Below are 25,994 nucleotides of genomic sequence, written 5' to 3'. Positions count from 1 at the left end.
TTCACTCCAGCATCTTTGTTTATGTGACATATCAGGCAAAATATCATGATATTTGAGTCACTGTGTTACTGTAAATCCGTCTGCAGTGAAACCATTTTTAGACACCAGGCATTACTTTTACACATCAACAGATACCATGATGCCATTATGTGTCTTCTATTCGATCTTCATTCTCCTTATCTCCTGTTCAACACATTGTATTCGTATTCCAAGACTCACCGATTTTATGCAATTTTGGACGGATTCAGAATTATACATATTGCACATGTGAGAGATTTTTTTTAAAAAACTATTAATGTTGCAGAAATGCTGCCCTATAATGTATTTTGTCATGTCTTTTGTTCAGTTTTTGGTTAAACTGCATAAATGTTGTTGCAGCATCCACTGTACACCAGAATGAAATACAAACCAAGCTTTTATACTGAGCTCCCAGTTCTTAGTTAGTATATTCTTAGTATACCTGTCCATACTCTCTGTACCCAGCATCTCAAGATCAGCCCTCTGTTGGTTCATGTCCTACCTCTCAAGAAGATACTTCAGAGTATCTTGGAGGGGAGAAGTGCCTGAACTGGACAGCCTATCCACAGGGGTTCCTCGAGGGTCAGTGCTCGATCCCCTCCTCTTCTCAATATATCCAGCCCCACTTGGTTCAATAATCCACGCCCATGGTTTCTCATGTCATTGCTATGCTGATAATACCCATATTTTCACGATGTTCCCCCCGGACAAACACATGGTCTCTCCCCCAGTCTCATCATGACTTGCAGATATCTCAGCATGGATGAAAAAAAAAAAAAACCCACCTTCAACTAAACTTCTCCAAGACTGAGCTCCTTGTCATTCTAGCCAGTCCCTCTATACAACAGGAAATCAACCTCCAGCTTGAATCAACCCAACTGAAACCCACAAAGTCTGCCAGAAACTTGGGTGTCATGATCGATGACCAGCTAACCTTTAAGGCTTATGTGGCCTCTGTTGCTCGGTCGTGTCGGTTCGTCCTGTACAACATCAGGAAGATCAGACCATTGCTGTCTGAACATGCAGCACAACTCCTGGTACAGGCTCTCCCGACACGCATCGTCAAACCTCTGCAGACGATCCGGAATGCAGCAGAGCGTCTGGTTTTCAACCAGCCAAAAAAAGCATGTCGCCCCACTGTTCAGATCGCTTCACTGGCTTCCAGTTGCTGCCCGCTGAACTCTCATTCAGGTCTACACTCCCTCCAGCTCACTACGCTCGGCCAACAAAAAGCTCCTGGTCCAACCACCACAACAAGGCCAGTCTATAGCTAGACTCTTCTTCTCTGTGGTTCCTCGATGGTGGAACGAGTTACCAAACTCTGTTCAATCTGCAGAGTGTCTCTCAGTCTTTAGGAAAAGACTAAATACCCAACTCTTCACTGAACACCTTTACATCTGACAGACTGCAAAATAAAGAACCAGTCTAACTCCTGCTGCATTGTAAAAGGGCTTGCGATTGTTTGAAATTGGTTAGCTGCCAACGATTGGACCAATCAAATTGCTCGATGCATTCTTTTGTTACAATTCATGGCGGCATGTTCGTGTTGGAATTTTGAGCTATTGGGATCGTTTTCGGTGGAATCATGAGGTTTTTATCGAAAGGTCAAGAGTCATCGGAGCTAGAAATAGATAAAAGTGTCAAAAACAAGTTCCGATGGAATTGGCTTGAGAGAAAAGTCATTTGAGTCATTTAACAAAACATTGGGTATTTGACTCATGACTCAGGGCAAAATGAATCCCTGATAGTGTTTAAAGAGTGTTCTGGATATGTAAAAAAAAAAAAAACTGACACAGCTGACTCCATAGAGGAAACTGTGACATTAGAAGCGACTTTGTGACCAGTGTAGAACTCCAGTGTAAATAGTGTTAAAAGACCTATAGAACTGTAAAAACTGTAGGACTAAATGCAGAGACAACATTGAAGAAAAAGTAAGTTAACTTTTCATTAAATTAACTTATTCATTACAATCTAGTCTTCTGTAAATCTATGCATGTTTTTCATTCTAAATCACCTCTATTTTACTGAAAACCTCTCAGCTTCAGGGGGGCTGTGCCCCCCTGGACCCCCCTTGAAGATTGTATACCAAGCATTTTCAGCTGAAATCAAAATTTGCTGTTGCCATGCCTGGAATAAGCACATAAAGCAGTTAGAATTGGCTTAACTTTAAACATCTACAGCTGTTAAACGCAACATGCACATTAAAGCAACAACAATATTAATCTAAGAACATTAAACATAGCAGTAAAAACACTGACCATTGTACTGCACAATGAATATTTTCACTTTTAATAGTTTAAGTACATTTTGTTTCTAATGCTGATCTACTTTTACTTAACTACTGGTGTAGTATTTTCATACTGTGGTACTCGTATTTTTACCTCAGATCTGAATACTTTTTTCACCAATTCTGGTCACACACAGAAAATGATATTGTTCCACCACATGGGGGCGTTGTAATACAGTCACAGGACACACGGTGACAATGGAATAATGTGAAACCTTCATCAAAATGAAGATCTGGTCAAGATGCAATATAAAAGATATTTGAGATGTCTTTTAAATTTTCTTTTTAACTTATGGATTTACTTTTATCATGAAAATCAGATAATCTCCCAACTTTCTTGCACAGTTCTGTGTCATTTGAAATGGGAGACTGGCATCTTTTGTTCCCAGTTTATATAACGATTTACATAAACTTTCCCCCCTGTTGTTCCTATTGTTGGCTTTGGGTCAGAAGGTGTTAACTGGAAGGAGGGTGACCCTGAATGGAATGAGGAGAGATTCAATTTCCAGTATGCTTAGAGAGAATAAAACGATTGTTCCAGTTAGAAGAATGTTTTTATTACATTTACACACTATTTACATGTTTTCCTGATGACAGAATCCACACAGGCATATTTACAAGTATATAAAAATCAACAAAACATACCATATATACAGTCACATGTTATCAGCCACCATGGCACTGTTTTTAATGTGTACCTATTTTATAATATACATCATAATACAATATATTAACCATTATTTTTCACTTCAGAAATGCCAATTTATCTGCATTTTTATTTTTTTAAGGTTTTTGTAGATCAGAGAGTAATAAATAAGAAAATGCAGATTGTTATGTTATTTTGTTTTGCTTAAACCAGAGGGATGACTGAAAATAAAGTAATTGTAGGATTTTTTTGGCTGATCATAGAAAATTTTGGAGAAATTACATTCATCTCTCTCTCTCTCTCTCTCTCTTTTAGCGGTAAAGGCAAAAACTCCACCACTGAATATTCTGGCTGCTCTGTAAGTATTCTGAAGTCACACCTGATTTGCAATTGCACTTTGAACTCAGAACGGTGTGTTAGGCATTTTTATATTTAGTGCATTGTTTTTCTAGTTACTTGAATCACCTACACATAAAGTGAGGTCAAGTAATTCTCACTTTCCACCTAAAGTGCTTATGTGAATCATTCTGTTACAGGCAGTAAACGTACTGTCTGCTGTAAAAAAAAAAAAAAAAAAAAGTTGCATTTAAAATGTTGAATTATATCAGCACCATAAATGCAATAATCTCCCAGACCTGGTATTGCTTTTATAACATTGTTACTATTAACCTGAGGCTTCACACTGACTCCTAATGACACCTTTCTTTACATAGTAGTGTACCATATGAACCCTCATAACATTGCACACCTAAAAATCATAGTACATAGTAGTCAAGTACATGTTTGAGGTCTGCCAGTCTGGCAAAGTCTGAAGTCTTCACTGAGCAGCTTTTATAGTAACTGGTGCCTTGCGACAGTGGATCGAAAAAATAGGTAAAATATTCTGTTGAATCTTGTTTTAAAAAAACAAAACTACGATCCACATCTGTCCAATAACAACAGTGTAAAAAGTTAAAAACATGTTTTTTGAGCACTTTGCTATGAAGACCTCAGACTGGCCAGTGACAGATAGCTACATAAATAATTATATTTGTCCCCTGAGAATCTGAAATGGCACAAACAACACCTGAAATATATTTGGTTGAAATGAAATGTGTGTGTGTGTGTGCGTGCGTGTGTGCACGTTTATGCATATGGCTGTGTTTGACAAACCATCTGTTTTTGCTGCTGAGATGCAGCTTCAACTTCCCTTTTCTCTTGGTCCATTTCTCATTTTCCATCTTCAAGTAGTCACATCGAAACAAAAAGCTTTCTTTTAGTTTCACAGCCTGTCTGAGGTCGACTGGTCTTGTGGTGCTTGTCCCGGGTGCTTTCATCAAGGGTTTTTCTGAAGGGATGAAATAGAAGTTTTGCAAGGGTTGATTTGTCTGTATAGTAGTTCTTATTTTCTTGTATATTTTTATAAAAGCTTAACTATCTAAGGGAAGACATGTCCAGGGTGGCCCCTGACTTTCCCCTACATCAGCTGGGATAGATTCCAACCCCTCCGTGACCTTATGAGGATTAAATGGTGTATAGATAATGGATGGATGGATGGATATTTAAGGGAAAGTGGAAAACTCAGTCTTTATGTTAACAATGCCCTTTGTTCTAACTAGGACTATAGCCATTAAGTGGAAATATTGTGTTGTAATGTGATTTACTCTCAGAATTCACACCATAATTTCCATTTGAAGTCATATTTAAGTTGGGGCTTATCGACAGATTTTCCAGAGTTCACAGTCTTCCTCTTTTCTCAGCTAATTTTGTGCTATGCATCCTCTTAAAACACTGTGTGATGTTGATGACAGCAACTGGAAAAGCTAGTAAGTGTAGTTTATTGACAAAGAAACATCACAATTTCTATATGCGGTACCTCGATGACTGTACGAATCCAGTTGAGCATCTGTTCCACGTGGCAGTAGACCCCCGGCCTATTCTCCCGAGCACAGCCCACTCCCCAGCTCACCACTCCTATTAATCTCCACTGAGAAGAGGACAAGTGCACCAAAGGACCTCCACTGTCTCCCTGGAGTTCAACAAATTAAAACAGAGATTTTAGCATGTAAATGATTTTTGGATTACATATATACACCTGTATGGACTAAAACTGGAATTAGAGGTGTGTTACCTGACAGGCATCCACTTTCCCCTCCAGGAAACCAGCACAGATCATATTTTGCGTTACAGAGCTACCATAGACTTGGGGGCTGGAACACACACGCCGGTCTATCAGAGGGACTTGGGCCTTTTGCAGTGAGGGAGAAACTTTACCTGGCGGCATAACAACAATACAGCATTTAAGTGAAAGGAGAAACCTCGAAAATGAGAGAAATCTGTCTTTATGTTCTCACAGCAGTGGCTAGTAATGATGAAAGGTAGCATGTGGGTTTCTTACCATCTTCCTCCAGGTATCCCCAGCCTGTCACAGTCATCATGTCTCCAGCAGCAAGGCCAAAAGCTTTCGGGGGCAGACAAACTGGTTTGCGGCCCTCTGGAAGACAAACATTGATGATAAAGAGTAGATATTATTTGCTTTTTGGCAGTAAAGAGGTGCAAGTGAAGTTCAAAGCAGATTACAAAAGCTTTTTATTTGACATATGGACCACTAGAGGGCAGCAGAGTAAAGTTGACCGAACACATGCCTCTACTGACCCTATTAAACCCATTCAGGTTTAAATTTGAGTGTTAAATCTCACCTCCCACTGTGATTGGGCTGCTCAGTCTCATCATTGCAATGTCGTAGTCGTTCTGTGCTGGATCGTAGTTTCCATTCACTATGATCCTGTCCACATATGAACCTCCCAGTGTGCTCATGTATGTCCGGCCTGACACCACTCTCCACCGACTCAGCTCCTTTTTACTGCTGCAGGGCCCCAAAAGAAGAGAGCAAGGGGCAGTGGGAGCATGAGTTTATGTGGTAAAACTGCATCACCGAGTAAACTTCATTGGAAATGGTGTGCAGGATAAATATACTGACCCAGTAAAGCAGTGGGCGGCAGTGACTACCCAGCGAGACGACACCAGAGAGCCTCCACATGTGTGCTGTCCACCCTGCTGCAGACTGACTTGCCAGGGCCAGTCTTCAATCAAAGCATCTGAACCCCCGACAATACGTTCCTGAGGCCCACCATGTCCACAATCTGGTACACAAAAGAATTTTGAGCATTGTTTCACTGTGTAATTTCAAACTAGCTTTTATTTTATATCTTTGCTGATCTTGAATCTTTTATTCAACGGGTTTATTTTGCGCCACAATCCTTGTTTTTGATTTTTTCTAAAGAATGAAGGAAGCTTCTCCATCACCTGTTGCTAAGAAAAGAGTTCTGCTGCTCCCTGTGGACATGTTTGGGCCTGTCAGCGCGAAACTCATCACACAACCATGTGATGTTCTACTCACCACCCAGGAACCCTGAACGGCCTCGTTACAGCTGTAAACAATGTTAGTAACGATGGTTGCTGTTCTAAAAGTTAAACTCACCAGAACAGGACAATGATATCACAGAGCCAGATCTGCATACGCTGCTGTTGGAGGTAGAAAAAGAAAGGTAATAATCAACTATTTGGAGCTACTCATGTAATTCGTCCAAACGGACAAAACACACAGTCAGCTGTTGACTTCGCTTTACCCCACTGCTGACCTTTGTTTTAATTCTGATAAGAGTAAAGTACCTGTTTGTTTTGTTCACTTTCATAGAGATAAAGAGGAAACAAAAACTGGGGATTTTTTGGTATTTCAGGAATAGAAACTATGAGAACTGTGTCGTGTAAAAGTCATGCAGGAGGGGAAGACAGCAGAGAGAAAGAGAGTAGAAGTGAAGATTTTCCCTGCAGGCATAATTGGATTGGATCTGTTACAATATAAATATAAAAATGAACAGGAGGTTGAGAGAAGTGAATAATATACTGTCTTTTTCGTTCAGTGTGGAAGTAGCTCTTTGTCAACAGCTGCACATTGATAGGAAAAAGTCTGCATAAAAAGTGACACTGCAGGAGTTTCCTAAAAAGCACTTTTTAAATCACTTCTCATTTGTGACAGCGATGGCAAATAACCCAGTCGTGATCCTCACCGGTCGACTGTAGCCTGATGTATTGGTGTGCTTGTAGTTCCAGGCCTGATAGCTGTGAATGGTCCAGTTTTCAGGGACGACACTAAAGCATCCACTCGGACATTTGTGCTCTGAGGTTGACTGTGAAGACAGATAGAGGGATGATTTTTAGACTTGATTTCAGGCCAGTCTCACATTTTCATTTCTAGTTGGCGTAAAACTCACTTTGTGTATCCCAGTTGTTTACATGCCGTCTCTGTGTGCTGCATTGTCCAGTCATCACTACACACACTCCGCCATCCTGAGACTGGACTGTGCACTTGGAGAACATGCCGACTTGATGTGAGACGCACTGAAAGGAGGAACAGCATATAGAGGAAAAGGAGTCATTTTTCAAACTTGTATTTTTGGGCTGGTGACAAAGCGAGAAAGAGGTGTTTGTTTTACCTGGAAATGTAGTGTTGACTGTAAAGCTTGACACACAAGTAATTTCATCTTCCCCCCCAGCACAGTCATCGTTCCCGTCACAGGCTTGGTCTATGGGGATGAACTTGACCGAACGTTTGCAGAAGAAGTATTTGCTGTCAATCAGCACCTTAACTAGAGGAGAAAAAGAAGAGTGGGGCAGAAAATGAGTTTGGCTTAGCTGATTTGACATACTACAGTGATTGGCACTGAATCATACTACTGCTGTACATGTGTGTCCTTGGAGGAAGAAACTACAGTTGAGAATTGTAACTCACTGAAGTATCCTGCAGTGACCAGTATCGCCAGTAACACCACAACTGTCAGGATAATCAGCAGCACTTTCTTCCAATTGCAAGTCTTGGCTTTCGGAGTCTTTGGAGCCGTCATGGGCTTTCTGTGGCGGCCCGGCCGTGGAACTGCAGGGAACAAACAAGGGGGGAAAAAATGACGGGAAAATGGAGAAACATGAATAAGGCAGTGACAGGAAAATGAGAGAACAGAATTGAAATCGCAGAGCAAAAGAGGATAGAAGGATAGAGAATGTTAGTCACAAAGAAAAAACAGGTGTGTACTGAATGTGCTGCAAGTTCTCAGTACTACCAAACAACACAGTTTCCAAGTATTTAGCCTAATTTACATAATAATCTCCCATCAGTGCAGTAATATATGTTCCCCTGAAACCAACGCCAACTGATAGCTTACCTGCCGGCCTGGGATTTAAAGGTCGAGAGCTTTCTTCAGGCACCTGAACAGTTGTCTGAGGGAAGAATAACAGAGACATAAGACAAGATGAGCAGAGGTGTTGGTACAGCAGAGTGCATTGTATGGCTTTACAGAGGAAATATACAGTGTGTGGCTAGGAGGAGGTGTAGATTTCTGATTGTGTAATTTTGTGGGCAAGCAATACATGTAACTATCTGAGCTTACGGGATCTCTTTGCACGTGGCTTTTGTTGTGTTTGCTTCCAGGTGATTGTTTCAGTATGTATGAGCATAAATAGCAGCTATTTGTCCCAAAATAATGCAAAATACAGCATCACGACTCAGCTCAAGGCTGGGCAAAGCGAGGGGAGACCACACATGAGTTGTACATAAAGATATGAACAAATCATAACCCAAACATGGTGGAAGCCAATTTTGCAAACACACAAAAACACAAAATGCAAACCTATTACTGAATAGACATTAATTGTCACAGGAGTAGCAGCCACAGAAAGCAAACCAGGTCTTGTACACATATTAAATATCATCTTACCAACATGGTTGATTCCAGTCTTGAATCAGCCTCCAATTTGTCACAACTCAAAGTAGGACAAAGGAGTGGGAACCACAAATGAATTAGAACTAAACATAAATGTATTTTACAGAACTTAAAAGTGAATCAACCAAAGTACAAATAAATCGTAACAGAAACAAGATTCAAGGTGGAGCCAAACCAGGTGAGCTGAATCACCAAGATGATCCGACTCCACCCAGTAGACTCCTGCAACTCTGCCCAGAGGGTCGTCACAATATAAAATGTGAGCCATGTGTAAAAAGGTGTCTAATATAATGCATATCCAGAGGAGGAGGCACTTTGGATTACCAACCACGCACACATGGGACATAGTGTGCCATCTTGAGTTGTCACGTTACACCCATGTGCTTCTCTGCATCTATCAGACCTTCCATATGCTGCAGGCAGTTCCCATAATGTGTTATCTTACACTTCCTAAACCCACCATGAAACTGATAGTGACTCTGGCAATATACAATGTAGAGTATGGTGGGGCGTAGTGTGGCGGCGTCTACTGGGACCCAGAGAGTCTTCCATTCAAATACAACTGATGTTGTAGAGACAGAACACACTATAATATTTCAGGGTGGTATGGAGATTGGTGGCCATCCTTCAACTACAGAAGCCGCGTTAAAGCTCTGTGTTTCCTTGAGCAAGATATCAGCTGTATTGCAGTTACATAATGGCATACACATTGTTTCAGAGTGTATTATGTGTACAGGAAAAATGACACAATGACTATCAGCAGTTATGTACCAATAAAGGAGCAGCATCATCCATAGTTGTGGTTTTCAGTTATCTTCGTTTCCAGTCCTTTCAAACAAGTGTTTTTTGGGGATTTTTCAAAGGGAAAGCTAAACTTAAATAACATTCTGCGTGGGAGAAATGGGTTTTTTTTTCTTGTCTTATTAATCATCTTCAGATCTCTGCTCTCAGATTGGGAACTATGTCTGAATGACTCAACCCTCTATGGTGGGCAGCTGGCAAACTGCAGAAGGCTCAACATAGCAGCAGTAGATTACATTTTTCACTGTTTGTTCAAGTAATATATACTACACAACTCACTGATGACCAGTGCAAATGATTTGAGCAAATGCAGCTTGTAAATCATTCATAAAGTGTTTGAAAAATAATAATAATAAACTGTAATATCAGTTTTAGAATTGCACATATTAGTTTGGATTCCTGCAAAGTATGAATGTTGTATAAAGATTATAAGTATTGTATATCTGGCGACACTGGCAATCATTAAGCCTCTAAAATGTGACAAGGCTGCTCCTTAAATGCCTCTTTTTTTCATAACTATGGCTAACTAAGTCATGTGTAAGTAAATGGAGGCTACAAAGCTCTTCAAAGGTTTTTGTGCTGGTTACTTAAACCTGCAAAAACTGATTATTTTGGTCAGTTGGGGTCAGTGAAAAGTTGTGCTTACAATATTAAAATATTATCTTCAATATAGCAAGCTTGTTACTAACCACTTTCTTGTTTGACTACATGTTCAGCAGCTATTAAGTTCCATATAATTCATTTAAAGTCATGTTTCTAACCACTGGGCTGGTATTATTACAACATTTGCTCTTTTTGTAGCTCAGTGTTTGGACTCCACTGACACCTGAGCAGAACATGTGGCCCTTTGGGTGGTAACTACTCAAGGTTCACCAGCTTATGGCTAACTTAAGCATTTGGTGCTGAGCTGGTGGTAAGCAGTGGATTGGAGTTTTGTCACAAACTGCCTGCAGCTGCCAAAAAGTTTGTTTTTTTTAAATTTCACTTGACCTTTATTTTACCATGTAAAAGTGTTTGAGAACCAGTTCTCATTTGCAAACATGACCTGACAATAAAGCTCAGTAAAGCTACGTGATTTGCAGATTAAGGTCATAACTGTTTGAAGGTTCATCCCTTTGAGGATTGAGACAGACAGATTGTTCTTCATGCACTGCATTAAATATATAATTATTGCTACTTTATCGTATGAGTCATGTAACATTAACACATTTTTCTACTGAGTAATTAGTACAGCATTAACCTTTTTAATGAGTCAGGTACACTGAGTACACTTCTGTTACACTGTCAGGTTTTTCAGGGTTTTCTGAACCAAAGAGCCTAAGCCAAACAAATAATAAAAAAAAAAAAAAAAACAACAATGCTGAGAGTACAAATGTGTCCCAATAGCTGGGCTCCATTTTGCATCTGGTTCTGGCTCATCTTTGTTAACCTCAATGGCCACCAGATCCCTTGATTAACCTGTGTAGTCTCTTTTCTCTATCTGGCACTACAGGATTCAGCAAAGAAGACTGACGTGCACAAAAGTCTGAAGACTCAACAATACTGTTTTCAACGTGGCAGACTGGCTTGAATGCCAACCAAACAAAGGTACTCCTTAAGAATGGATTATCAGCCCGCTTTTAAAAAAAATCAGAAATAAATCTAACATTTAGCACATTAAAACAAGAACTTGTGTCCTTTTAACTTGACGAGTGTTTGGCCTTGGACATGTGCACTTGTGTGACCCACAAAACTGTGCAACAATAAATTTGCCTTTAGGTTACATGAAGCCCTCTGTGCATTAGATGTATTTAATTCATAGTGGCTTAATGATAAGGTAGTATGTTCCTCTGTGTTGTTTTTACTGTCTTCTGCAGCAACAGTGCAAACAGTCAGTTAGAAGCAAATAACACTCTCCCTCCAGGCTAAAGGAAAAATGAGTCAAAGCTGATGAATGAATGTCGCAGAGCTGTGAGAAAATATGCGGTGATAGCTTTCAGCACAATAGAAACTTATGGTTTAGGCTTCGTAGTTAACTATTGAGGTTTCCGTTGGTCTCAGCAGTGGGGGTATGTCCATAAATGACAAAACGATTGATTTGGTTAATATGAGTAGAAGAATTTAGGTTGCTAACACAGATTTCCATTTCACTTGAAATTTACATCTTCGCTGAACTGAGTAAAAATGAAGTGCAGTTATTCAGTTCAAAAACTCTGGTGCATAATCAACGGTCATCTGTCCTGTAACACTTTTGTTTCTTGTATGTTACTTTCAGCACATCACCAGGAACTGGCTGATAGTGTGCTGTTGTTCAGCAAAGGTCAGTACGGGTCGTCCTGTAGTGTTATAGCTCAAGTATCACATGAATGTGGCTGCTGACTGGCCTATTAGAAGATTTCAGCACATGGTATACAGTTACAGTTACGGTTTGAGAAGAACTTTTGTCTGCCTGCTGTTCTTTCTTTGTCTTTTTGTTCATTTTGAACTACACGTATATAAAGTTTATGTGTCAAGTGATAGTTTCTTTGATTAAGAGGACATCTAGTGCAGAATCTGTCATGACAAATGTGGAATTTCCACAACGGCAGCACTAAAACAAGCAAACTGAGAACAATTTTGTTCTCTAATTTTCACTTCTGCTTATTTCCTGTCCTGAAGTTAGAGGTAAATCCCCTCAGCCGCATATTCATTTGCTACCAGGCTTTCCCTGCTGTACTTAGGAAACTGCTAAAAGAAACTGAAGCAGGAGAAGTATGAAAATTCACCTCTGGCTGCTTTTTGTCTGCAGTCAGACATTCGGTCAAAGAAATGCAAGAAACCTGCAAAAGTGTAAAAGCTCAATATAGAGAGAGGGGTAAAGAATGCTGTCGGGCAGGTTTTTTTGTTTTGTGTTTTTTGGAAAGGAGCTCACTATCCTGGTATAAAAAAAATGTCTTGCTGAGACACTGTTATATAAGACAGCATTCATGTCACATTCTGCTGAAACATAAAAGATGGATACGTCAAAGAACCACGCACCATGTTCTTTATCCTATATGCCAGTCCATTAAATCTTTCTCACATTTCTCCTCACATTGAAACAGGCAATGTTTCACTTTGTGCATTAGGCCTCGCAGCACTTTTTGTATGTAACATGAGAGTTGTACTTTCACTCTTGCTGGAAAAATGCTATTTTGTTAATTTAGTTAGTTTCTAGCCATATAGTTTTCCTTTTATGTAACAGGCTGTGAGGTGATTCTGAATTTCTCCAAACAACTGAACATTCATTGTTATTGTTGAAGTTAAATATTTGCTGTATATAAAGTGATGAGTCTGTACCTCACATATTCTTTGAAGTTGACAATTATCAGAGCTTTTAAAAAAATGAAGTGTGGAAAAAAACTTTAAACAGATATTGGTTTATACAATCTCTGTTGAAAGAAAAATGGTTGCAAAAAACAGTTCATCACCACCTGACAGCACAGAGTATGAGTGGAGGAAGTTAGCAAGGACTAAAGACAGGATGAACAGCAAAATGAGTTGGTCCTACAACCTGGGAAACCAGAAAGATGGCTGAAGAAAATCATGCTGCCTAGAGTGGACAAACACATTCCCAAAAATACAAGTTCTGCTTTGTCATACCATGATGACGACTGTGTGTACCTGGAAACATAATCGTTGTCATTGGTATCATGATTAGTCATTTTATGAGCCAGAACAATGTTTCAAAACAGACAGGTGGAATTAACCAATGACATGCCTGAATGAAATAAAGATTTTTGACTTCCTTGTGCACTAACAGCAAACCTGTATCTTTTTGAGTCACACTGGTCCATACAGTGGACTCCAGCCAGTTAGCCCAGTGTTAGTGGGATGGGAACTATTCCAGCTCTGGTGAGCAAGATATAACTGGGTCAGCTTTAGCAGATAAAAGCCTTGACACGGTTAGTCCTTTTGTTCGCACAAGGTATTCTCATTGCTGCTTCTCAGCTTTGTTGGATTATGTTGCTTTAAACCGAAACGTTAACAAAAGAGCTTTTGAGGAACTATGTGTGACATGTGGGATGAACCTTAATAAAGAGCAGAGATCTAGACTGCTGCTGTCCAGACATGTTTAAGTATTTAGGGGCACTTACTAGAGCATGTGCATCTAAATGGGCGTATGCTCCAGTAAGTCTTGAGTTTTTGTATGTTGTGCTCACTAATGCAAGAATGAACATATCAGGTACTGACTCAGTAATAGTGATGATGAATGAGCAATTTATGGTCATATGAGGGTGAAAACAATAGAGAAAAACATGTATTGCTGAAAACACCACAATAAGTGGGGGACCAAGGTGATTTGGAATTGGCTCCAATGTCCAAAGTTGGATAAACAGCAAAGTAATATACAATGAAATGCAGGCAACTGGTGTGAATAAACATAATAATATATAAAGATATATACAAGTATGTTGATAGTTTTCTGCCTCAATGATAACAGTAAATGCGTACTGTAATAATTATCAATATCAATCAATCAATATGGAAAAAATCGACCTTATTAATGACTATCACTAAAACTATGACCGTACAAAGTTTCTGCACCTGAAGCTGTTTTTGATCGTCTTTGGTAAGACTCTGCAAAAGGAAACGTGTATTTCTGTTTAGTATAAGTTTGCATTTCCAACACAGCTGTTGTTATGAGCCAGTACACTGCAGAAAGTGGTTGTGCACGTTAGGAAACAGAATACCTGTAGTAGTACATTGTGTCTTTCTACCAAGTGTGATAAGAAGCTCGTTGCCAGGATGTATAATCATGATGTTATTCAAATGGCTCATCCGATGCAAATCAGGGATCTGACTGCCGGTTTTCATGACATTGATTCTGCTTCCAGTTGCACTCACCCACATGATGTAGTTGTCTTTCCCGGTAAGGCCTAGATGTACCTCGTCCGTCACGCTGCCCTCCCTCCCTGGAGGTGGGACTCCCCAAAAAACCTTCTGTCCTCTGTATGTCCTTCGTCCACTTCCTCTCGCCCTCCTGCTCTACTGGCCAAAACTGCAAAACCTGGTTTGTTTCAGTCTCTTTTTCTCTTCCCTGCTCCCTCCCCTTTTCTTTCTACAGCAGTGTAACTGAATCTGGTTTGAAGGGTGCCTGGCTCGCCCCTCTTTGCAACCCCTAAGGCTGTAATAAAAAGAGTGCTGGTGTGTAGCGTTGTGTTTCAACGCTACAGAGATTCAGAGGGAGCTGCTTCTAAATGACCAAATCCTGCTGACAAAACAAAACTAAAGTATTCCAGGTAACCTGACACTTGAACCCTCCTCTCTTTATAGCTTTACAGTCTGATTCTACCTGTGTGCCTTCCTCAGTTTTTGTCCCTCCTCCCACACGTCCTCCCACACTCAACTCTTACAGTAAACCCTCTGGACATGAAACACACCAAATCTTCTTTGCTCGATTTATTCTCCTTATTGTCTCTTTACCTCTCAAATTATTTTACCCAAACATACACCTACTCAGCAATACATCTGCACTGATACAAATACATGTGAAAGCAGACATAGCACAACGCAGACACAACATGAAGGTAGCAGTGGTGATGTGTATGTGTGCAGTAATACACCCTGAGGCTAGGGCGGGGACTTTGTTTTGACAGTCAAAGCCAGTTGGTATCAGTCAGAAAACTTTCTGGTATCAAGCTATGACACATGCAATGTCACGTACCATAGTGCCAGTAATGACACAGTGAGGTTTAGAAGGTATAATCGTGTTCACCTTCTGTTTGTAGCCCGTTAGCATGATAACAACTGCTATTTATCCCTAAATACAAAGTACAGCAGTGAAATGTTATTAGCAATTTACAGCAATTTGATAATAAAGAATTGGAAAATTTAAAAAAAAAAAATGGCATGATGATGGCACTAATTTGAAAGTCAGGAAGTCCAACAGTAGACACAAATATCGGCAACAAATTTCATGCAAAACAAAATGTGGAACTCGTGGTGGCACCAGGAGAATCAGGAGACCAATGTTATTGAGATTCATTAAAATTCTATTGAAATCCATCCATAATGCTGAGATAACTGAGTTTGAACCAAAGTGAACAAACTGACAGACCACTGTTATCTGTGTATTTGTCTATTAACTACTTTCTGCTTCGACTTACACTAAAGTCACTGGTTCTGGTTGTATTGTGGCCAGAACCTCAACACACATATATATTTCAAGAATTATAGACAAATACAGCAGAAGATTTCTGTCTTGCATTTTTGTAGGTGTTAAATTACCCTTCAAAGATGCACTCAGTGACCAACCTGACCGCCAGGTCAGTGCTTACAAAAATCAAGCCACTGTGAATGTTACGGGACACTGAGCATCAACAACTGAGGAAAAAAAAAAGCTTGATTGGGAGTGTGAGAGGAGAAGTGACAAGACTGACTGCAGAGAAGGAGCCATTGTTATAAACAGCAGCTGATTGTGTCCCTTGACCCTGATTATTAAAAGCAGTGAACCTCAGTGCTCACTTCCAAGCTCTCCTCACTTAGAAAATCAGATATATGGTATCAGCAGTTGTCTCACAATGCGCAATCTGAAAATGGATGGATCTATTAAACAGTAAATGTGGGAAGGCTGATAAGGTAGACTGACAGAAAGGTGCATGTTTCAGTAACTGTTTGGGTGGATCAATTTGACCACTATTCTGCTCACATGTTCACTTTCAGTCAATACCTGCTGTCACTTTGCTGTATACACTACCAGTCAAAAGTTTGCACACACCTTCTCATTCGATGCTTTTTGTTTATTTGTATTACTTTCTACATTGTAGATTAGTACTCAAGATTAATACTTTGTTGTTTACAACATGGGCTGCACAGTGGCGTAGTGGTTAGCACTTTCGCCTTGCAGCAAGAAGGTCCCTGGTTCGCGTCCTGGCTTTCCCGGGATCTTTCTGCATGGAGTTTGCGTGTTCTCCCTGTGCATGCGTGGGTTTTCTCCGGGTACTCCGGCTTCCTCCCACAGTCCAAAAATATGCTGAGGTTAATTGATTATTCTAAATTGCCTGTAGGTGTGAATGTGAGAGTGCTTGTTTGTCTATATATGTAGCCCTGTGACAGACTGGTGACCTGTCTAGGGTGTCCCCTGCCTTCACCTGAGTCAGCTGGGATAGACTCCAGCCCCCCCCGCGACCCTAGTGAGGATTAAGCGGTGTATAGATAATGGATGGATGGATGGATGTTTACAACATAATTCCATATGAATTATTTTATGGTTCGATGTCTTCAGTTTAAATCTACAATGTATAAAATAATCAAATAAAAACCATTGAATGAGAAGGTGTGTCCAAATTTTTGACAGGTAATGTTGGCACAAAAACTGGCAAGACTGAGAGCAGATTTAGAGGATCCACCCTGGCATAAAATGTAGGACATGACCTCTTTCTGTGAAAGGAGTTTCATTTAGGAACCGGTTAGGTACAAAAATACTAAATTGTGCATCTTATGCTGCCATCCACTGTTCTGTAAGCAAAGCAAATCAGCCATCATTTTCCATCCCCTCTAATATGTTATATTTCTCACAGAGCACACAATAAATCACATGATTACTGTGCAGTGACAGTGTTTACCCTCTTTGGCAGTCTGGCATGGTTGAACAAAGGTTGACAAGGTGTTTGCACACACAATAAAAGAGAAGATGAGAGCAATTCAGAGATGTAATAAATCCATTGTATGCCCTTGTTTGATTCCAGGCTTCTAGTGCTCTGCTCGATCAGACTGCTTCATTGTGTTCATAATACCATTAGCTCCTATAACACAACAGCCAAACACCCAATCCGTATCAGTCAGACGAAATTAATTCATTCATTATTCTTCATCTCTATGTCAGTGAAACCACCTGATGCTGCTGAGATCAGTGGTGTTTTCATTTAAAACTGGGTGTGTGTAAAGCTCAAGGACAACGTAATAAAAGTCTGTTGACTTCTTGAATAGCGTAGAGTTCAGACAGGTTACATATTAACAGATGCATTTTGGGCTGTTGCTAAGAGATGAAACTTGTAGTCACAATAAATATACACCACATTTAGAGAACCTGAGCTTAAACCATTATATATAACATTTTCAAGCATTTGTATGATTTATTGTCGAAGAGCATGTTTGAAAAATGTTTATTTCAAATTGCAAGTAACGGAGCAGCAGATTTTAATACTGAGCAAACATCTGAGATACCCACGCAGGAAGTTTACAAAGAAGGATTCATCTTAATTTGACTACAACATCAAGTTTAAACAAAGCAAAATAAACATGAGCATGGGAAACATCTATAGTTCTGGACTACAAACTGGATGTATTGCTTGCCAGTGGTCACTAAAGCTGTACTTGGGTGACTTTGCTTTAAATAACCACATGAAACAGAATTTTCAATAAAGTTTTTGTTTTAAATTCTATTCAAGATCTTCAAAGGTTGATCATTTTGGATGAAAAGGCATAAAAACACAAACACCAAACTTTAAAATGTGCTGGATTACACAGATTATAAATCCGAAACCTCCCTTTAAGGCCTTGTGTATTCTTATCAGCCGTACTGATAAGCAGGGTTTACTGCAATTTAATGCCAGAGAGATAGATCAAAGTTTATAAAACTCGATGTTTATCACTTACACAGCATGCCATTCATGCTTCTGTTCTCCCTCACAATGATTTTGTGGGTGGAGATAGGTGGTACAAACACACAATTACACACAAGTAATCAAGGTGCCGTGATGATTTGAAAAAAAAAAAAGCAGGAGCCAGTGAGAGAAACAGATCATAATTACACAAACACAGACATCATACCTCACACCACTAAACTCTTTCTCACCTGCAGAGTAGCGATCACTCCGTCACTCCTTGTCAGTAAAGCATCTTTCAGGTCGGCGATCAAACCGGTGGAGAGACGTATCCCTGGTGGGTGAAACTGTGCATTTCTCTGAGGAGTTTCTAGCCGACATTTATTGTTTCAGCAGGGAACACCCTTCACAGTCACTTCATCCCACCTCTCTGCCCTCCACTTCCACAGAAAACAACCTCTCTCTCTCTCTCTCTCTCTCCCACCTCTTGTTGTCTCTCCCTCACACACACAAAAGCATACACTCACACACACAGACACACACCACCCCAGTTTACCATTAAAGCCATTTCACTGCCATCTCCCCACCAGCCAAGGTACCCAAAGCCTTCCTTTGTCCACACAGGTGTGTATTTTGTGAAACTAGATATTATGTTTTAGAAAAGGTGGGGGGGAAGTGCAACTTGAAATCTGACTGGTTAATAATTAACACACTCACATTTTATCACCCCTGGACACCAAAGATAAAAGCATGTTGTCCCATTCTTATCTGTTTAACTCACATTGTTTGCCCATTTGTCAGAAGACTGTTTTGTTTTGCAAAATGGATGAAATATTGTAAGAGATAGTCAAAATTGTAAAGAAACGTGCACAAAAGGGTAATTTTTTTGTTCATGAAAATGTCATTTAGGTCAGTTATGTGCTGTAACAGACTGATTTGGGCAATTATAGAAATGGAATTAATGAAAATATTTCAATCAAGGTGAAAGATAAGATAAAACAAAAGGAAATTCAAATTTCACCAAGAAAACTGGTGAACATGCACAATTTCTGTCAAAGAATATGCATTCAGGTAACAGTCAGTCAGGTCAGTTATGAGGTATATAACAGGCTGATTTGAGAATTTTCAGAAAATGAATTAGGAAAATGTTTCATGCAATGTGAAAAGACGTGATAAAACAGAAGGTTCAATTTTCATCAAAAGTATTTGTGAAAATGCACAATTTCTGTCAAAAATATATGCAGTCTGTGAAGAACAAATTGCATCATGGCCTTCAGATATTCCGGAAATTCTCATGATTCAAGTCCTCTGGCAAAATGATATTGATGGTGCCATTGTACCATTTGTCACTAGTGTTAAATAAAATGATTTGCAGTATAAGGAAGTATTTGTGCTGTTTTCTCAGAAACATGTATTATACCACTTCATATGTAACCTAAGTAGGCTGTATGTATCTGCAACAATCCGTGACTCATGGTGACATATGATATCATTATAGAAGGAGGGCTTGCAGCCTGATAACCTATTATTGCCCTGATTGGTGCAAAGAGGATCAGTGACACTTCTTGGTGAGATGTGAAGGTAAGATGGTATTTTGTTCTAGGAAATTTGCTAATACAGGGAAACCCCAAAAAGATTTCCTGATAATATCTTTTCTCTGAATACTGTTACCACTCACCCAAAGAATACAAGGGCGCACAGGAAAAGGCTAAATTTGCAAATCAGGACATGCTGATCCGGTGTTTAGAATTTGTGTGTTTCATATTGGGGCAACATGGATGTTTTCTTGTATTAAAATCCTAGGGGAAATGGCTAGCCTGGGTCTGCCCAAAGACTTTAGGAAGTCAGTATGCCAAGATAATGTCTGGCAAGCCACTTAAATCCAGCAATTAAACAAATGAGCTTTAAAGTTTGAATCAAGCTTAAAGTTGTAATTCCACCTGGTTTCCTGCTAAGCCAGAATGAGGTTACTGTCTGCTGGCATCTCTTTTACATCTCTAATATAAAATCAATAAGCATAGTCTCTTTATTGCCCAAAATACGTATAAGTGGGTGAACTAGAAAAGTATAAAAACATGCATACATACATGCATACAACATAAAAAATTGATAGACAACATGTGATACTGTTTAAAACTCAGATATAAATGAATGCATCTCTTTTTACACAATAAAATCCAGCCAACCTGCCATATTTGACTTGTAAATTAAATGAAGTCTTTATTTCAGGAAATGGGACCAGAGCAGGATGTAACCATTTAAGAAGAAAATTATGTCAATCATATGTTACGGCCTTCACAGGCAACATAACTCAACCCAGCTGAACACCTATGGGAGGTTTTGGATAAATTGTTGCGGTGGCACCTGGTGTCAAAACATGTCACGTAAACAGCTCATGTTGTTTTGTATGTAAATCCAGTCAGTATTTGTTGAGATATTTCAGCTTCAACCATAGTGGACAAACACTGTCAGTGTGACTAACAAGGTTCACTGTGACTTGACTGGCTTTCAGGAGACAGAATTCGCAGGATATATTTTTATTTGATAAGAAACTTAAATTTCCCTACACTCATTTCATTCAAGAGAAAGCCTTTTAATCTGACTCATCCTTCACGCTGTTAAGAGAAATTGTTCCTCTAGTAAGCACCAGAATTACATTTTTCAAAAATGCTTTAAAACAGTCAGATTTCTACCTGGAGTTTGAAAAATAGGCCAGAAACAGAACTGATGAATATATTGAATAAGGGAAAGGGGAAAGGAATGCTGTTATAAAAAGTGAAGCCTTTTGCAAACATGAGCAACATGTAACACTCCAAGCACGTACTCATGCTCATCAGTATAAGTAATGCAGATTCCACCACAGTCAGTGACAACACAGTCAGTGTTAGTACAGGCAAAGCATGCAAGTCATTCTGTACCCTTGCAGACATTTTGTGGCTCATATTTTGTGGTTAGACTCGTGATGTCAGAGAGTGAATCACTCACACAGGCTAAATAACAGGAAATGTTCCACCACTAAGAAGTGATTAGATCTCGTAGATGTGGATGTTTTGCACAATTTTTCTTAAATTGTGGTAAGTTTGTAGCAATTGATAACTATGGCATGACGCTCACGTGTGTACTGCACGCCTCGCATTTATCTTTTTCCCTTTTGAAATGGCACAACACAAAAATATGTTAGGCCACCTGCTGGGTTTGATACAACCTACGCATCTTCAGACAACAGTCAACATGTGAAAGAAAGAAACTTTCAAAATTAATCCCAAACTTTTCACTTTTCAGATGAACTTAAATGAATTTAGATCTTTTCATTTTCATTCGGTTCTTGAACTGCTGAGTGATTGCGGTGCATCCCCAAATATATTCTTACATATTGTGACTGTAATTCCACATGTCCAGTGATGCAAAATTGTGTGAGGGGGAGAAACTCCATAAAGAACATCTGTCAAACATGTGTAACAGCAGGATTTTATGAAGTTTCTTAAATGTGTGTGTTTGTGTGTTTTTAACAATACTCTGGAAACCTTTACTATCTGTATGTTTTCTGTGAATTTTTGCTGGAAATTTGTGAGTCAGTGTAAAAAGTACCAACGCCTGCTTTTTGACTTTGATGTTTTGATACTGTTTCTCAGCCAGCTTCAAGTTGGTTTCATCTAATGTTTACACCATTGTTTTTAGTGAGGGTGAAGAGGTGTGATATCGCAGTCATCCAGCAGGAGTCCCAATGCACCACCTGAATCAGGTGTTACTACCTAGATGAACTTTAATAATTTCTTAGAGAGAAAAAATAGAGAGGCTGTGGAGCTCTGATTGAAACCTGAAGGGGAAAAGGGGGTTTATCCTTAGTCAAGTCACAGTACACAAGTTTCAAGCTGTAATTTCAAGATAGTTGTCCAAAGGCTTAATAAGAGCAGAATGTTGTACTTCTATTGGTTGTGTCTGAGTTTCTTTCTGACATCAGTGTGACAGTCATACATATTGGTGAATGGTTTTCCATTGCTCACACAGTTTTTTTGAGAACAGCTTACTACGCATGACTGTCAGTGTGAGAATGACAGGCCATCAGATCCACTTTGTTCTAGCATTTTCCACTAAAGGGAGGGTTAAGACAGGCAGAGCAGAGAAAGAAGATGGACCGGTTCAAAAGAATGACTGCTATGGGGATGTGGACAGGCAGACGTAGGCAAAGAAACAAGACGGGAGAGCACTATGTTTTGGTTCTTCACCGTCCAAGACAAATCATTAAATAAAGACTGATGTGAAATCCATTAACGGACAGGGAGTAGAGGAGAAGAAAGACGAGTGATAACAAGTGGCTCATCAGCTATGGGGAATGGTGGTAAGAGTCTTTTAGCTGAGTTGCTTAATTTCATCTTTGTTTACAGTAACTGTGACGCACACACACTTCCAAAAGCTGAAGGGAAGCTCAGGGAAGTGATTCATATTTTATTTTCTACTCAAATGCTTTACTTTTTCACCAAAGCTCCTCAAATGTGCTTTTCTTCTTTGGATTTGTTGTCTTTTTCTTTGTTGTTGGGTTGCTGGTTCTGTTTGCTTTCTGTAGTTTAACTTACCAGCTGTGTCTAAAACTTTTAAAAGAGTGTTTCAAATCTGCAAAGACTGTCTCTAGTGCATGTGTACATGCTGTTGACTGAAAGATACTAAGAGTGAGTAAAATTCAGACAGTTAGCCATTAAAGAGTTCCTTATCGGCTGCTTGTACAGAAAGAAAAACCCTCTCTTAAACTCATATTTCTCTCTTAAAGTCACTCGATATCCATCATTTCAGCCTCTCTTCAAAGACTAATAAATTCACAGCCAGCATCTTCCCTCGTGATTGATTTTGCAATCTAATTTCATCAGAGGGAATATTCATTCATAACAGATATATATCGATCTAATTAGGCTGTGGCAACCACATCGACTTTTTCAGTTGGTAATAATTTATGACAGAAATACAATACCCTATGAATTTCAAATAGAAGATTGTTTTTCATTCAGTGAGCTTGTATATTGTACTTTAAATGCTTGTCAGGTTATTGGAAAATACGTTAATGCCAATGATCTCTTTACCTTCATATTGTGTGTTTGCAGGAAGCACGGTAAACCCAACAGCCGTTGGGATCGCTGTAGGTTTTGGAATCCTGGCCATCCTCTTCACCATTGCCATTGTGCAATTTTGCTGCAAGTACAAATGCAAAAAGTGTAAAAAATGCTGCAAGAAAAAAGGTGAGTGTAGCTTCAATAAGTGAGTTAACCCAGATCACAAAATCATACTATTTTTGCTTCCTGTGGTATTGTGCCATGAAATTTTTTAGATATCTGTTTGTTCCCCAATACAGTAGAGATGAGAAGGATTTATGGCACACAGCTTAAAAAAATAGATTCAAGAAAACTCAACATTATCAACATGTTAATTGCTATGAATAATCCAAATACCTCTGTGAATGCTTTCATACAATAGGAGCTACTTTCTGTCTAAGAAATAGCCATTATAGTATCTGTTGAGAGAGAAGTCTGAAGGACACTGAGTCCACTCTGCTCAGTGATGTTTTTGAATGTATTTTTTTTAAATTGGCATCCCTAATTCTGTTCACCTCCTTGGTAGCGAAAGTACAAATCTCAGAGACAGATATCTAATGGTTGATTGTGCACAGCATGACCCAACCCAACAGCAGGACTATGATAAGACGAATCCTTCATGGGGTTTTCATTTAGAAACATATATTAATTATTTCTTCTTTGATTTTGTAGAGCCGTCGTTGAAAGACAAGGTGCTTACGTAAGTAGATTTTCTTGCACTGGCCTCAAACATGCAGTTTTACAAGTTTTATTTCCTCTTTTACAAATGCTTCTTGGTCAGATGTATAACCGTGGTGGGTTTGATTTTACACTCTACAGAAAGGTCGGTTTGAAAAAGTCCCCACCTCCATTCTCCATCAGCAGCATCATAAAATAACAACTTGGTGGCAGTTGATTCTGGCAACCACCATGATCACAGCCACAATCATCGTCTGTCACTTTCCTACACGCCACGTTTCTTGTTTTCATCCTGTATATTATTTGTTTCATTTTTCAGCTGCTGTTCACATTGATATTTAAACCTGAGTTGGGACTTGAGCACAGTATTTTCAGATGACCTCTAATTCTTCTGTGAACTCATGCTTTGTAATCACGTCTATTCCAACTGGTCAACTTTAATGTTTAGTTGTATCATTTGAACAAAATGCCTGCATAGACAGACATTTCACACTGTTCTGTATAAGCAAATGTGATTTTTGGGTTATTTTTTTGTCATTTTAACACTATTTTAAAAGTGATGAAAATACTTGTCAATAAATATTCTCACACAGTTTTTCTTTGCTAGTTTTGCTCTGTGTCATGAGAAACTGTCATCATGTTGCGGCATTCTTGTGATACGCACACACGCCCTCACATCACAGCGAAACAAGCGATCTACTGCACTGCTGCTGAGAAAAGCTTTTTGAGGTGGAGGCAGAATATCAACAGCGCAGCCACAGCAACCAGGCAGATCACTTTTCTTGTAAGCTGCAGGTGACTTCCCTCCCCATAGACATCTCTACTACCTTTGTGATACTTTCTATGGTTGTCGGAAATTCAGTGTCTCATTGTTTTTCCCTTACTGAAACTAAGACATGTTTGTGTGTGTGTCTGATGTTTTTTTTCTAAAATGAACTCTACAGTGGGGTGAATAAAGGTCACCTTTTATATTCTGTGAAAAACACCCCCCCAAAAAAAACATTTTCACACCTGAAACTACTGTTTTTGATACGATCTTTTGCAGTGCAGAAACCTACATAGCAGACCTACCCGTGTTGTTAAAAACCTCTCTTTTTGCCTGTTCCTTTGTTACATAAAAGGCAGCCTTTTATGCAGAAGCAAATTCAAAACTAGTTAGTAAAAGACAAGAAGCAGCACTTCCCTGTATTTGTTGTAATATAAGACATTTGCTGTAAATGCTGCTCAGCTGTGAAACTCCATAAAACTTCCATTTTTTATTCTGGGAGGAATGTATTATTATATATTACTACAGAATGCACTGTGCAGAAACTTTTTGATCACATGTTAACAGCTTTGTCAGATCCCTGCTGCTGTTTTAATTTAAATAATGCACAACAGATGAATCTATTTTAGCAAAAATACTTGCAGCTGTGCCAATTTGCCCCAGATATGTCACTGACTGTATACTGTCTGCATGAACTCTTGCCAAGCTACCAGCAGCCACTGATCATTGGATATGCATGAATTACTACGCTGTGCTGCAGACTGAAATGAGTTGTCAAGCAAAGTGACAAAGAACATTATGGATTTTTTGTCCTCAAAATAGCAGACAGCAATTACTACTAGTCTACTTGAATTTAAATGCAAGTCTGTATAATAAGAGTCTCTCTCAAGATCTAAATTCTGAAAGAGTTATCATGTCATGAGTAGCAGGGTCAGATCAACCTCCGAAGGGCACCTCAGGGCAAAACTTAACTCCAGACCTCCAATGAACCACTCCTTCATCCTACTTTCTGGATATTGTGTATGTTGTCTTTAGGTAACTGAATTAAAGAGCATTCATCAGACTGCACAGGGAAACATAATTTTATTATGACTTGTTCTCCAGAAACCATCAATTAATTGTGCAGAAATGTACCTTTTTAAAACCAGGTCTTGGAGCAACAACTGCTTTATGGGAGGCTGATCATTTCAGTGCTCATTATGCTCTAGTGGTAATAATCAGCAAATTAGCACAAAGTACCTGAAAAGCTTTAGGGTCCCTGTAAGGTGTAACTTTATTACTTAAGTTGGATTTATCCTTAATGCTAGCAGTTAACGTCACTCACATTTTAACAGCTCACTAAAACAACAGACAGGTGTATCATTTTAAAGTTTTTAAAGATTTAGAGATTTCCCTGCAGTAGTTATCTGTTGCTT

General features: G+C 39.2%; 1 protein-coding gene across 2 annotated transcripts; it reads right to left on the bottom strand.

Annotated features, from left to right (window-relative positions):
- Positions 1-2,837: 2,837 nt before the first annotated feature.
- On the bottom strand, positions 2,838-18,563 carry tmprss4a (transmembrane serine protease 4a). 2 transcript variants are annotated; one of them, XM_023297880.3, is made up of 13 exons: positions 18,306-18,563; positions 8,150-8,204; positions 7,723-7,863; positions 7,427-7,579; positions 7,205-7,331; positions 7,001-7,120; positions 6,412-6,455; positions 5,911-6,073; positions 5,630-5,796; positions 5,329-5,424; positions 5,062-5,204; positions 4,807-4,959; positions 2,838-4,278 (listed from the first exon to the last, which is right to left on the bottom strand). In XM_023297880.3, the coding sequence occupies exons 3-13, from the start codon at positions 7,832-7,834 to the stop codon at positions 4,267-4,269; spliced, it is 1,290 nt and encodes a 429-aa protein (XP_023153648.1). In that variant the 5' UTR covers positions 7,835-7,863; positions 8,150-8,204; positions 18,306-18,563; the 3' UTR covers positions 2,838-4,266. The 2 variants fall into 2 exon arrangements, with proteins under 2 accessions (XP_023153648.1, XP_023153640.1); XM_023297872.3 differs by lacking the exon at positions 18,306-18,563 and adding an exon at positions 14,354-14,782.
- Positions 18,564-25,994: the final 7,431 nt, after the last annotated feature.

The sequence above is a fragment of the Amphiprion ocellaris genome, chromosome 7 (genome assembly GCF_022539595.1).
Source record: "Amphiprion ocellaris isolate individual 3 ecotype Okinawa chromosome 7, ASM2253959v1, whole genome shotgun sequence".
Classification (NCBI taxonomy): Eukaryota; Metazoa; Chordata; class Actinopteri; family Pomacentridae; genus Amphiprion; species Amphiprion ocellaris.
This window is presented reverse-complemented; position numbering and strand designations above follow the sequence as displayed.

Excerpts from the sequence above, each read along its gene's own strand:
- tmprss4a (XM_023297872.3), bottom strand. Across the intron at positions 7,121-7,204 it reads AAACAACTGGGATACACAAA|TCAACCTCAGAGCACAAATG; the intron begins GTGAGTTTTACG and ends CTGTCTTCACAG. Across the intron at positions 6,456-7,000 it reads CATCAGGCTACAGTCGACCG|CAGCGTATGCAGATCTGGCT; the intron begins GTGAGGATCACG and ends TACCTCCAACAG.